Genomic DNA, 13120 nt, shown 5'->3' on the forward strand with positions numbered 1-13120 from the left:
CGCTTGCTGTGCTGTAAGTCCCACACAAACGTTACCGAAGTGTCGGGATTGTGAATAGACCTCGCTTCCAGGCTGGAGGCAATGTCTATTAACTCTCAAGACACTTCAGTAACGTTAATGTGTGAGTAAGTGACAGTAATCTTGCTAGATCATGATGTGCTATGTTCTGAATAAATGAATGGAGAGAAGTATATGATGCTGATTGGTCACGGATTGGTCAGCGTCACACTTCTCTCCACAATGCCCACTTGGTCAAAAAGTAAAAACATGCCCAGTTGTCTATTAAGAAAGTCATTAGCATAAAGGTAAAATAGGTCATAACTCCGTCAAAATTATCGTTTTTCTAAATAAAAAAAAACCACTGTTGTAATCTACATTACAGCGCCGATCACATTATGTAGAAGATAGGGCACTTAGAATAAAGTTAGAGGCTCGGTCACCACATTATGTGTCTTAATAAGATTACGGCGATACCAATTTAGAAAGTTTTTTTTTTATATTTTACCACTTTTACAAAACAAAAAATATTCTGTTTTACCACATTCTGAGAGCCATAACATTTTTATTTTTCAGTCGATTGAGCGGTATTTTTTTGCGGGACGAGCTGGAGTTTTTATTTGTACAGACGATTTTTTGATCACTTTTTGTGTCATATTTTTATAGCACTAAGGTGACCAAAAAAAAACTGCGATTTGGGTGTTTTATTTATTTTTTTCTTTACGCCGTTCACCGTGCATTAAATAACGTTATATTGTAATAGTTTGGATTTTTACGGACACGGTGATATCAATTTTGTTTATTTTTTACATCGTGCTTGGTGAAAAATAGTTGTTTTTTTTAGGCCACTTTTAACCCCTTAATGACCGGCCTATTTTAGACGTTAATGACCAAGTTATTTTCCATCGTCGCATTCCAAGAGCTATAACTTTTTTATTTTTGCGTCGACATAGCTGTATAAGGTCTTGTTTTTTGCGGGACAAGTTGTATTTTTAATAGCACCATTTTGAGGTACATATAATTTATTGATTAACTTTTATTAACGTTTTTTTTTTACTTTTTCTGAAAAAAAACTGAAATTTCGCCACTCTTTTTTGCATCCTAAATCTACGCCGTTTACCGTGTGCTATAAATAACACAATAAGTTTATTCAGGGGGTTGTTACGATTGCAACGATACCAAAATTGTATCGTTTTTGTATGTTTTACTACTTTTACACAGTAAAAACGTTTTTCAAAATTATTTGTTTTTGTGTCTCCATATTTGAAGAGCCGTAACGGTTTTATTTTTTCGCCGATGCAGTTGTATGAGGGCTTTTTTTTTGCGGTACGACTTGTAGTTTTTATTGGTACCATTTTGGAGTAGATGCGACTTTTTTATCACTTTTTAATCAAATTTTTTTGAAGTCAGGATTCACAGAAAACAGCAATTTTTCCAACTTTTTTTATTACATTTTTTACGGCGTTCACCGTGCGGGTTAAGTAATGTAATAGCTTTATAGTCGGGGTCGTTACGGACGCGGCGATACCAAATATGTGTAACTTTTTTACTTTATTTTGTTTTTTTAATACTAAAGCAGTTTGTAAGGGGAAAAAGTGGGTTTTTCATTTTTTTTTCAACTTTTTTTTTATTAACTTTATTAAACTTTTTTTTTTACTTTTTTACTAGTCCCACTAGGGGACTTTAATATGCGATTCTGCGATCGCTATTATAATACACTGCAATACTTCTGTATTGCAGTGTATTATGCCTGTCCGTTTAAAACGGACAGGCATCTGCTAGGTCATGCATCTGGCATGACCTAGCAGGCATTCACTCCAGGCAGACCTGGGGGCCTTTATTAGGCCCCCAGCTGCCATCGGAGACACTGACACTCGGCGATCGTATCGCCGGGTGTCGGTGGGACGAGAGGGAGCTCCCTCCCTCTCTCCAAAACCACTCAGATGCGGTGCTCGCTATTGAGCACCGCATCTGAGGGGTTAAACGGGTGAGATCGATACTAATATCGATCTCACCCGGCAGAGCAGGGACGCCCCCAGCCCTCAGCTGCCTCTGGCAGCTGAGAGCAGGGAGATTTGACAGCTCCCTGCTCTGTTTACTTATTCCGATGCCGCAACGTAAAAAGTCTATGGCATCGGAATAAGGCCCGTTAGTCACCGACGTAAAAATACTATGGGCCGGTCACTAACGGGTTAATATTTTTATATATTTTTTTACACTCCAGAAAAGTCCGCCTAATGGTACCCCAAATGTATTGCAATATATTCTCATTTTTACAGGTCTCTGATAAGCCCTGCCAGGGGCATGGCTTAGCAGTGGTAGACAGAAGGCAGACCTGGGGGCCTTTATAGGCACCCGGGCTGCCATGACAACAGTCAGCCCCCTCCAATCAAGTTGCGGGGGGGGCCTTTGGGCTGTCGGAGGGGGCTTCTAACTGTTCAAATGCAGCGGTTGCTATTGACCACGGCATTTAACTAGCTAAACGGCCAGGAACAGCAAGATCGCTGTTCCTGGCCGTTAGAGCAGCGTGTCAGCTGAGATACACAACTGACACCTGCAGTGTATGGAGTTGTCTCCGTGCTTAACCCCCCCGCTCCATTTTCATCATGGGTCAGGAATGGGTTAAAAGTTAAAGGCCAATTTTCTTTTTATTGCAGGTCTTTCTGTATTTGAAAGCGGTTTGTGCCCAACAACTGCCAATATTGACGTTACTGTAAAGCCTTAGAGGGGAAATTTGCATTGCTAGTTCTTAAAGAGGCTCTGTCACCAGATTATAAATTCCCTATATTGTACATGATGTGATCGGCGCTGTAATGTAGATTACAGCAGTGTTTTTTATATAGAAAAACGATCATTTTTGACGGAGTTATGACCTATATTAGTTTTATGCTAATGAGTTTCTCAATGGACAACTGGGCGTGTTTTACGTTTTGACCAAGTGGGCGTTGTACAGAGGAGTGTATGACGCTGACCAATCAGCGTCATACACTTCTCTACATTCATTTACTCCGTGTATGTGGCTGCAAATAGCGATATAGCTGTATCGCGATCACCAAACACTAACATTACTGCAGTGTCCTGACAATGAATATACATTACCTCCAGCCAGGACGTCATGTCTATTCATTCTCCTGACCACTTCTGTAGCGTCTCTGTGATTTACAGCATAGCAGGCGTAGTCTCACGAGATTACGCTGTAAACGGTCATTCACAGCGAGATCTCGCTGTGCTGTAAAGCACAGAGACGCTACAGAAGTGGTCAGAATTCTGAATAAACATGACGTCCTGGCTGGAGGTAATGTATATTCATTATCGGGACACTGCAGTAATGTTAGTGTTTGTGTATGTGGCTGCACATCGCGATATAGCTGTATCGCTATCTGCAGAATAAATGAAAGGGGAGAAGTGTATGACAATGATTGGTCACTGATTGGTCAGCATCATACACTCCTCTCCACAACGCCCACTTGGTCAAAAAGTAAAACACGCCCAGTTGTCCATTGAAACTCCTTAGCATAAAGCTAAAATAGGTCATAACTCCGTCAAAAATGATTGTTTTTCTAAATAAAAAAAACACTGCTGTAATCTACATTACAGCGGCGATCACATCATGTACAATATAGGCCACTTTTAAAGAGGCTCTGTCACCACATTATGATACATTTGGGCTACATTACACACTGGATTATAAATATTGAAGGAGTGTAAAATTTCAAGATACCCTGCTTGCTTTATATGCTACTGTACTGTTTTGGATGACATTTCTTTACTCTATTAACTTTCATTGCCCTAATTGCCTGAACTCCTGACACATTCCTCTATTGAATTATTGCGTTCTTTGTACTTGCAGTGGACATGTCTACAAATCTCTATGCTCTGTTTTTATGTCTGCTGTTTTACAATAAACTTTATTTGTGAATTTAAAATAAATAAATAAATTTGGGCTGTCAATGTGATCATTCCTACCTTAGAGCAGGAATGTCCTGCGAGCCAATAAAAGTTGGGAACGTGGTGAAGTAAACAGACATGAAGTGAAAGGAGAGAGAAACGCCTACATACTTGTATGTATCGTCTGTTACTGTATAACAGTTCTACATAGCCTTCAACGTAGCCCAAGTTCACACGTCGCAGATTTGTTGCAGATTTGACACGGATCGCACCCTTTGCAGTGCAAAGGGTAAAATCCGCATTAAAAACCTGCGACCTCTCCCCTTAGCTCCAGTAGGAAGCAGCTTTGCAGCAGAAATGCCTGCTCTAACAAGTGAAATCCACTTATTCATGTTCACATATAACCTACCGTGTTTCCCCGATAGTAAGACACCCCCGATTGTAAGACGTATCGGGGGTTTCAGGGGGGTCGGCTAATATAAGCCGTACCCCGAAAGTAAGACATATGTCTTACTTTCGGGGAAACACGGGGGTATTGCCGCCTCCTGCCCACTTCCGCGCCGCCCCCCTCTCCATACGTCACCGCGCCGGATATATCCGTCCTCAGCAGCTGCTAGTTCGCGCAGGAGGACGGATATATCCGTCCTGTGATGGCGCGGGTACTGAGACTGTACCCACGCGATCAGCGGCAGGAGCACGGCTGTTATACACAGCCTGGCTCCTGCTGCAACTGCCGGAATCGAAGCGCGCGCCGATTCCGGCAGTTTAACCCATTAAATGCCGCTGTCAATAGTGACAGCGGCATTTAATGTGTTTGACAGAGGGAGGGAGCTCCGTCTGTCACCCGATCGGCGCCCCCGCAAACAAATCGCGGGTCACCGTCGGGTTTCCATGACAGCCAGGGGTCTAACAAAGACCCCCAGGTCTGCCTTCAGCATCTGCCTGTTAGGCGATGCCGGAGGCATGACCTAATAGGTTGCCTGTCAGTTTTACACTGACAGGCAATAATGCTTCGGTATACTAAGTATACCAAAGCATTATATATGCGATCGGCACATCGCATAGTGAAGTCCCCTGGTGGGACTAAAAAAAAAAATGTAAAACAGTTAAAGTTTGTGAAAAAATAAATAAATAATAATTCGACAATTTTTTCCCAATATAAGACATACCCCGAAAGTAAGACATAGTGGGGCTTTTGGGGATAAAAAGAAAGTAAGACACTGTCTTACTTTCGGGGAAACACGGTAGTACAAGGCTGAGGGGGAAAAAAAAAATGTAAGAAAAAAAGATACTCACTCATCTGTAGATCCAGAGCAAGGCAAAATAAATGTTTGGATTTTTTGGCGGGGGGGGGTTGGAGACAGTGAAACTGAAAGAATTCCACTGCCGGCCATGTAGAGGGTTTTTCAAAGTTTAAAGAGTGATTTTTCACCAGATTTCAATAGCGACCGCAGCATTTAAATCGTCAGAAAGAGGGGGACGACCCCCTCTAACAGCTCATCGCGCCCCCCTCAACGCAATCGCGGGGGGGTTGATGGTTGCTATGGCTGCCTGGGGGCCTAACGAAGACCCCCAGGTCCGCCATCTTTGTACACCTATCAAGTCTTGCCTCTGGCAGGGCTTAATAGAAGCCTGTCAGAATCACGATATACTGCAATACGTTAGTATTGCAGTATATCGTGCAAGCGATCTAACGATCGCTGGTTGAAGTCGCCTAGGGGGACTAATAAAAAAAAAAAGTAAAAATTCGTTAAAAGGTTTTTTTTGTGTTAAAAAATAAAATTTTAAAAAACCCCCCTTTTCCCATTAGAGCATAGTAAAAAAAATAAAAATAAACATAATTGGTATCGCCGCGTCCGTAAAAGTCTGAACTATTATAATACATCATTATTTAACCTGCACGGTGAACGCCGTAAAAAAAAAAAAAAATTGTAAACACCAGAATGTCTATTTTTTCCCACAAAAAAATGAAATAAAAAGTGATCAAACCGTCGCATTTACACCAAAATTATTATTAAAGACTACAGCTTATCCCGCAAAAAATATGCCCTCATACCACTTAAATCGACGGAAAAATAAAAAAAACTTATGGCTCTCGGAATTTGGCGCCGCAAAATAAATTTTCTTTTGTACACTTAGGTTTTTACTTGTAAAAGTAGTAAAATATAGAAAAAACTATATATATTTGGTATCGGCGTAATCGTATTGACCCGCAGAATAAAGTTAACATTTTAATTGCACATTGAATTCCGTAAAAACGGCACACAAAAAACCATGAAGGAGTCGCTGATTTTTTAATTTTCTACCCCACAAATTATTTTTCTCCCGTTTTCTAGTACATTATACGGCAAAATAAATGGTGCTACGAAAAACTACAACTCGTCCCGCAAAAATCAAGCCCTCATAGGACTATATCGACGGAAAAATAAAGGCGCTATGGCTTCTGGAATGTGGGGAGGAAAAAACGAAAATGAAAATCTGAAAATTGTTTACGACGGGAAGGGGTTAATTACGTGCTGCCAAATAATCAGACTGCTGCATATTTCTCCTGAATCATTCCTGGCATGATGATCCATGTGGGGAAAGCCAGCAGACTGGCAGAGACAGGGGCTACATTATGACATACTGAGTTTTGTTGCTGCAGTACAGCAGTATCCAATGCTGTAACAATTTGCTTGTTTTTCCTTGTCCCTCTTATAATTCCATGAGTCACTGAAGCAGGACTACTGTGTCCATTAAATGTAGCATCCTAACAGAGGGTTGTGACACAGCTTTGGGTAGGTCAGGATCCCAGGTGTTTACATAGGTCTAGTCTTGCTGTGAGCTCCAGAATTAAATGAGAAAAGCTAAAGCAATTTATATAAATAAACGGAGCGCTTAACCCCTTCCCTCTTTAGCCACTTTTGACCTTCCTGACAGAGCCTCATTTTTCAAATCTGACATGTGTCACTTTATGTGGTAATAACTCCGGAATGCTTTCACCTATCCAATCGATTCTGAGATTGTTTTCTCGTGACACATTGGACTTTATGTTACTGGCAAAATTTGCTCGATATGTTCAGTATTTAATTGTGAAAAACACCAAAAATTAGCGAAAAATTGCAAAAATTAGCATTTTTCTCAATTTAAATGTATCTGCTTGTAAGACAGGCAGTTATACCACACAAAATTGTTGCTAATTAACATCACCCATATGTCTACTTTAGATTGGCATCGTTTTTTGAACATCCTTTTATTTTTCTATGACCTCACAAGGCTTAGAACTTTAGCAGCAATTTCTCACATTTTCAAGAAAATTTCAAAAGGCTATTTTTACAGGGGCCAGTTCAGTTGTGAAGTGGCTTTGAGGGCCTTATATATTAGAAACCCCAAAAAAGTCACCCCATTTTAAAAACTTCACCCCTCAAAGTATTCAAAACAGCATTTAGAAAATGTCTTAACCCTTTACACATTTCACAGGAATTAAAGCAAAGTAGAGGTGAAATTTACAAATTTCATATTTTTCTGCAGAAATACATTTTTAATACAATTTTTTTTATAACACAGAAGGTTTTACCAGAGAAATGCAACTCAATATTTGTTGCCCAGTTTCTGCAGTTTTAGGAAATATCCCACATGTGGCCGTAGCGTGCTACTGGAATGAAGCACCGGCCTCAGAAGCAAAGGAGCACCTAGTGGATTTTGGGGCCTTATTTTTGTTAGAATATATTTTAGGCACCATGTCAGGTTTGAAGGGCTCTTGCGGTGCCAAAACAGTGAAAATCCCCCAAAAGTGACCCCATCTGGGAAACTACACACCTCAAGGAAATTATCTAGGGGTACAGTGAGCATTTTGACAGCACAGGTTTTTTACAGAAATTATTGGAAGTAGGCCGTGAAAATTAAAATCAACATTTCTTCCAAGAAAATGTAGGTTTAGCGATTTTTTTTCTCATTTCCACAAGGACTAAAGGAGAAAAAGCACCGCAAAATTTGTAAAGCAATTTCTCCTGAGTAAAACAATACCTCACATGTGGTAATAAACGGTTGTTTGGAGACACGGCGTGGCTGAGAAGGGAAAGAGCGCTATTTGGCTTTTGGAGTTCACATTTAGCAGGAATGGTTTGCGGAGGCCATGTCACATTTACAAAGCCCCTGAGGTGACAAAACAGTGGAAACCCCAAACAAGTGACCCCATTTTGGAAACTATACCCCTTGAGGAAATTATCTAGGGGTATAGTGAGCATTTTGACCCCACAGGTTTTTTGCAGAAATTTTTTCAAGTAGGCTGTGAAAATGAAAATCTACATTTTTTCAAATAAAATGTAGGTTTAGCTAATTTTTTTCCATTTCCACAAGGACTAAAGGAGAAAAAGCACCATAAAATTTGTAAAGAAATTTCTCCCGACTAAAACAATACCCCACATGTGGTAATAAACGGCTGTTTGGACACACGGCGAGGCTGAGAAGGGAAAGAGCGCCATTTGGCTTTTGGAACTCAAATTTAGCAGGAATGGTTTGCGGAGGCCATGTCACATTTACGAAGCCCCTGAGGGGATAAAACAGTGGAAACCCCCCACAAGTGACCCCATTTTGGAAACTACACCCATTTAGGAAATTATCTAGGGGTATAGGTGAACGATTTGACACCACAGTTTTTTTGCAGAAATTATTGGAAGTAGGCCCTGAAAATAATAATCTACATTTTTTCAAAGAAAATGTAGGTTTAGCTAATTTTTTCTCATTTCCAGAAGGACTGAAGGAGAAAAAGCACCACAAAATTTGTAAAGCAATTTCTCCCGAGTAAAACAATACCCCACATGTGGTAATAAACGGCTGTTTGGACACACGGCAGGGCTTAGAAGGGAAAGAGCGCTATTTGGCTTTTTGAGATCACATTAAGCAGGAATGATTTGCGGAGGCCAGGTCACATTTACAAAGCCCCTGAGGGGACAAAACAATGAAAACGCCCAAAAAGGGACTCCATTTAGGAAACTACACCTCTTGAGGAATTCATCTAGGGGCGTAGTGAGCATTTTGACCCCACAGATGTTTCATAGAATTTATTAGAATTAGGCAGTGAAAATAAAAACAGTCCTTTTTCTTCAATAAGACGTAGCTTTAGCGCAAATTTTTTCATTTTCTCAACAAATAAAGGAAAAAAAGAACCCAACATTTGTAAAGCTATTTCTCCCGAGTACGGCAATACCCCATATGTGGTCATAAACTGCTGTTTGGGCAAACCGCAGGGCTCAGATGGGAAGGACCGCCATTTGGAGTGCAGATGTTGCTGGATTGGTTTCTGGGCACCTGTGGGCCCAAAACAGTGGAAACCCCCCAGAAGTGACCCCATTTTGGAAACTACACCCCTCAATGCATTTACCAAGGGGTGTAGTAAGCATTTTAACCCTGCAGGTGTTTTGTAGAAATTAGTGTGCGCTCAATGTTGCAGAGTGAAAATGGGATTTTTTTCCATAGATATGCCAATATGTGGTGCCCGGCTTGTGCCACCATAACAAGACAGCCCTCTAATTATTATGCGGTGTTTCCCGGTTTTAGAAACACCCTACATGTGGCCCTAATCTTTTGTCTGGACATATGACAGGGCTCAGAAGTGAAGAGTACCATGCGGAGTGGAGGCCTAATTTGGCGATTTACAAAGTATTGGTTCACAACTGCAGAGGCTCAGATGTGAAATAATAAAAAGAAACCCCTGATAAGTGACCCCATTATGGAACTGCACCCCTCAAGGCATTTATTAAGGGGTGTAGTGAGCATTTTCACCCCACAGGTCTTTTCCATAAATGAATGCGCTGCGGATGGTGCAAATTAAAAATTTATATTTTTCCCTAGATATGCCATTCAGTGGCAAATATGTCATGCCCAGCTTATGACGCTGGAGACACACACCACAAAAATTGTTAAAAGGGTTCTCCCGGGTATGACGATGCCATATATGTTGAAGGAAACTGCTGTTTGGGGACGCTGTAGGGTTCAGGGCCGAGGGAGCACCATTTGGCTTTTGGAGAGCGGATTTTGCTTGGTACTATATTTGTTTGAGTATTGCTGGTGTTTTATAATGTGGGGGTACATGTAAGCGGGGCGGAGTATATAAGGGGCATAGTCAGGTGGTATAAAAAAATTAAAATAATCCATAGATGTGTGTTACGCTGTGAAGCAATCCTTTCTGCACAGGCCGGTGTCGCACTGATAAATGGTGTCATTTCTTATCCCCCTTTTGGTCCACACTCCGCGCCTTTGTAGTTTGGGGAATTTTTCTCCTGGTATAATACGGGCACCGTCGCTTCCAGCGGTTATGTTTGGGCCCTCCCCTTCCTGGTTCCCTAATTTTAGGTCCTTGATAAATCGCCTCTTGAAACAGAAGAAATGTTCCCCTCGGGCACAACTGCATATTTTTTTATTTCCTGACTTATTGGAGCCATAACTAATTTTATTTTTCATAGACGTAGCGGTATGAGGGCTGGTTTGTTGCGGGACGAGCTGTAGTTATTATTGGTACCATTTTAGGGTACATGCAACTTTTTGATCACCTTTTATCCTATTTTTTGGGATGCTAGGTAAACAAAAAAACGCAATTCTGGCACAGCTTTTTTCGTTTTTTTTATACAGCGTTCACCATGCGCTATAAATTACGTTAACTTTATTCTGCAGGTCCGTACGATTCCGGCGATACCTAATTTATAGCACTTTTTTATGTTTTACAACTTTTTGCACAATAAAATTACTTTTGTAAAAAGAATGTATTTTTTCTGTCGCCAAGTTGTGAGAACCATAACGTTTAAGGGCGGAGTTGTATGAGGGCTTGTTTTTTGCGGGACGAGCTATAGTTTTTATAGGTACTATTTTTGGATACGTGCGACTTTTTGATCACTTTTTATTGTAATATTTGTAGGGCAAAGTGACCAAAAAACAGAAACTCTGGTAAAGTTTTTTACGGGTTTTTTTTACGCTGTTCACCGCGTGCAATAAATAATATAATATTTTGATACCTCCGGTCGTTACGGTCGTGGCGATACCAAATACATATGGTTTATTATTATTTTTCAATAATAAAGGACTTGATAAGAGTAAAAGGGGGATTGTGTTTTATTTGATTACTTGAAACTTTTACTGTTTTCAAACTTTTATTTTTTGCACTTTTTTTTACACTTTTTTATACTTTTTTTTACACTTTTTCTAAAGTCCCACTAGGGGACTTGAAGGTCCAACGGTCATATTTTTTTTTTTCTAATACATTGCACTACCTATGTAGTGCAATGTATTAGATCTGTCAGTCATTCACTGACAGCAAGCCGATTAGGCTTCGCCTCCCGGCGGGGCCTAAATCGGCTTCCGTAATGGCAGAGCAGGAGACCATTGTGTCTCCTGTTGCCATAACAGCAGTCGCCAGTCCTGATTGCCTGTCAGGGCTGGCGATCTGCTAGTAACCGCTACGATGCAGCAATCGCTTTCGATTGCTGCATCGAAGGGGTTAATGGCAGGGATCGGAGCTAGCTCCGGTTCCTGCCGTTACAGGTGGATGTCAGCTGTACAGTACAGCTGACCTCCACCGCTGATGACGCCGGATCAGCTCCTGACCCGGCGCCATCTTGCCGGCAGCTACGGAAGCCGATCAGGCTCCGCCGCCGGGCGGATCTTGACCGGCTTCGGTGCTAGGCAGACCGGGAGGCCAGTATTAGGCCTCCGGTTGCCATTGCAGCCACCGGAACCCCGGCAATTTCATTGCTGGGGCTCCGATGAGCTGCAAACACCTTAAGTGCAGCGATCGCGTTTGAGCGCTGCACTTAAGGGGTTAATGGCGGGGATCGAAGCTAATTTCGGTCCCCGCCGTTACAGTCGGATGTCAGCTGTAAGATACAGCTGAGATCCGACGATGATGGCACCGACTCAGCTTCTGAGCCGGTGCCAAACGTTTGACGTACATGTACGGCATTTTGCGGGAAGTCAATGCTTTCCATGACGTACATGTACGTCAAATGTCGGGAAGGGGTTAAAAGTTTATAATATACATAAAGAATACATCTTCTAACAACCCCTTCAAGTAGTGAAATCTGACAATGTGGGCCTCAGACTAAAAGGCTGTGCATCCTTGCGCTATAGAAAATCTTTCATTCCTTTTTATAAAGTTTTACTAATAAAGGGTAAACACTCCTAGAATAAATATTTGATGTTATTTCAGGATTTCACCGTCCAACTTAATACTTTCTGGAGGATAAGGCTCTATTTACATCTGCGCCGGAGGCTCCGTTAAAAGGCCTCCGTCGCAGATGCCGTCATTTTACGCCAGACACAGTAGTGCAGCATGCTGCTCTATTTTGTCCGGCAAAGCGACGGACAATATGACAAAAAGCAGCCAGAAACCATTAAAGTCAATGGGTTCAGTCGGGGCGCTGTTGGTTTCCATCATAGGACGGACGGCAATTCCGGTTTCTCATTGTTCCTATGACAAAGCAGAACACCTAAACGCAGATGTGAACGGAGCATAACAAGATTCACTCATCTTATTTGAATGAAGCAACTGACAGACACCCCCATTAACCCACCAAATAAGCAGCTAAATTAGATGCCTCACCGTAGAGCTTTTGCTTGGTGCTGGTCTCTTTGCTGCAAGGGTCTTCGAGTTCTTCAAGGCTGGTGGTGTTGGTAAGGGTTTGGATGATTTCAGAGCTTGTAGCAGAGTTGGTTTTGATTGGGATGGCGAAGATTTTATAACTGGTGTTATTTTGTTAGGAGTCTTGGCAGTATAATTAGGTTTGACAGGTGCTGGGGTTGGAGCTTTTGAGGTGCTAGCCTGCTCACAGTTCAACATTGAACTTCGCTGTGTATCGGACCGTTTGACAGTGCCGCTGCTAATTCGTGCAGGTGGAGGTTTAACAGCTTCTTTCAAGACTGCAGGAAGAGGAGGGGATCTTGGCCTTAGTCGACTTACTGATACAGGAGCCTAACAAGAAAATGACAGTCAAAAACTGTTCAGAAACTTATGAAAACGAGAGAACAGAGACGGTTACTCACCTCTGTGGAGCGAGTGCTAACTTCCAAGGGGAGCTTTTTCACGTCTGCACTTGAGCGAACTGTGGTTATTTTCTGCAATGAATTCAGTAGTAAGTAACCATAAAAACAGTGCATGAAATACCTACCCTAATCTATTTATCTGGAGCAGCTACTATTAGAATACTGTATAAAAGAATTCAATAGGAAACGCTAAGACACCGGATTTAAATAAAGTTACAGAAAA

General features: G+C 41.5%; 1 protein-coding gene across 4 annotated transcripts in view; it reads right to left on the reverse strand.

The window, feature by feature from the left end:
- Window positions 1-13120, reverse strand: part of MORC2 (MORC family CW-type zinc finger 2) — a 147898-nt gene that overhangs the window by 26827 nt on the left and 107951 nt on the right. For all 4 annotated transcript variants that reach the window (XM_075829377.1, XM_075829387.1, XM_075829367.1 and 1 more), the window contains 2 exons: window positions 12898-12969; window positions 12458-12826 (listed from right to left, as the gene is read on the reverse strand). In XM_075829377.1, coding sequence (XP_075685492.1) covers window positions 12458-12826; window positions 12898-12969 — 441 coding nt within the window. The remainder of the gene's footprint in view (window positions 1-12457; window positions 12827-12897; window positions 12970-13120) is intronic.

The sequence above is a fragment of the Rhinoderma darwinii genome, chromosome 1, assembly GCF_050947455.1.
Source record: "Rhinoderma darwinii isolate aRhiDar2 chromosome 1, aRhiDar2.hap1, whole genome shotgun sequence".
NCBI classification, from domain to species: Eukaryota; Metazoa; Chordata; class Amphibia; order Anura; family Rhinodermatidae; genus Rhinoderma; species Rhinoderma darwinii.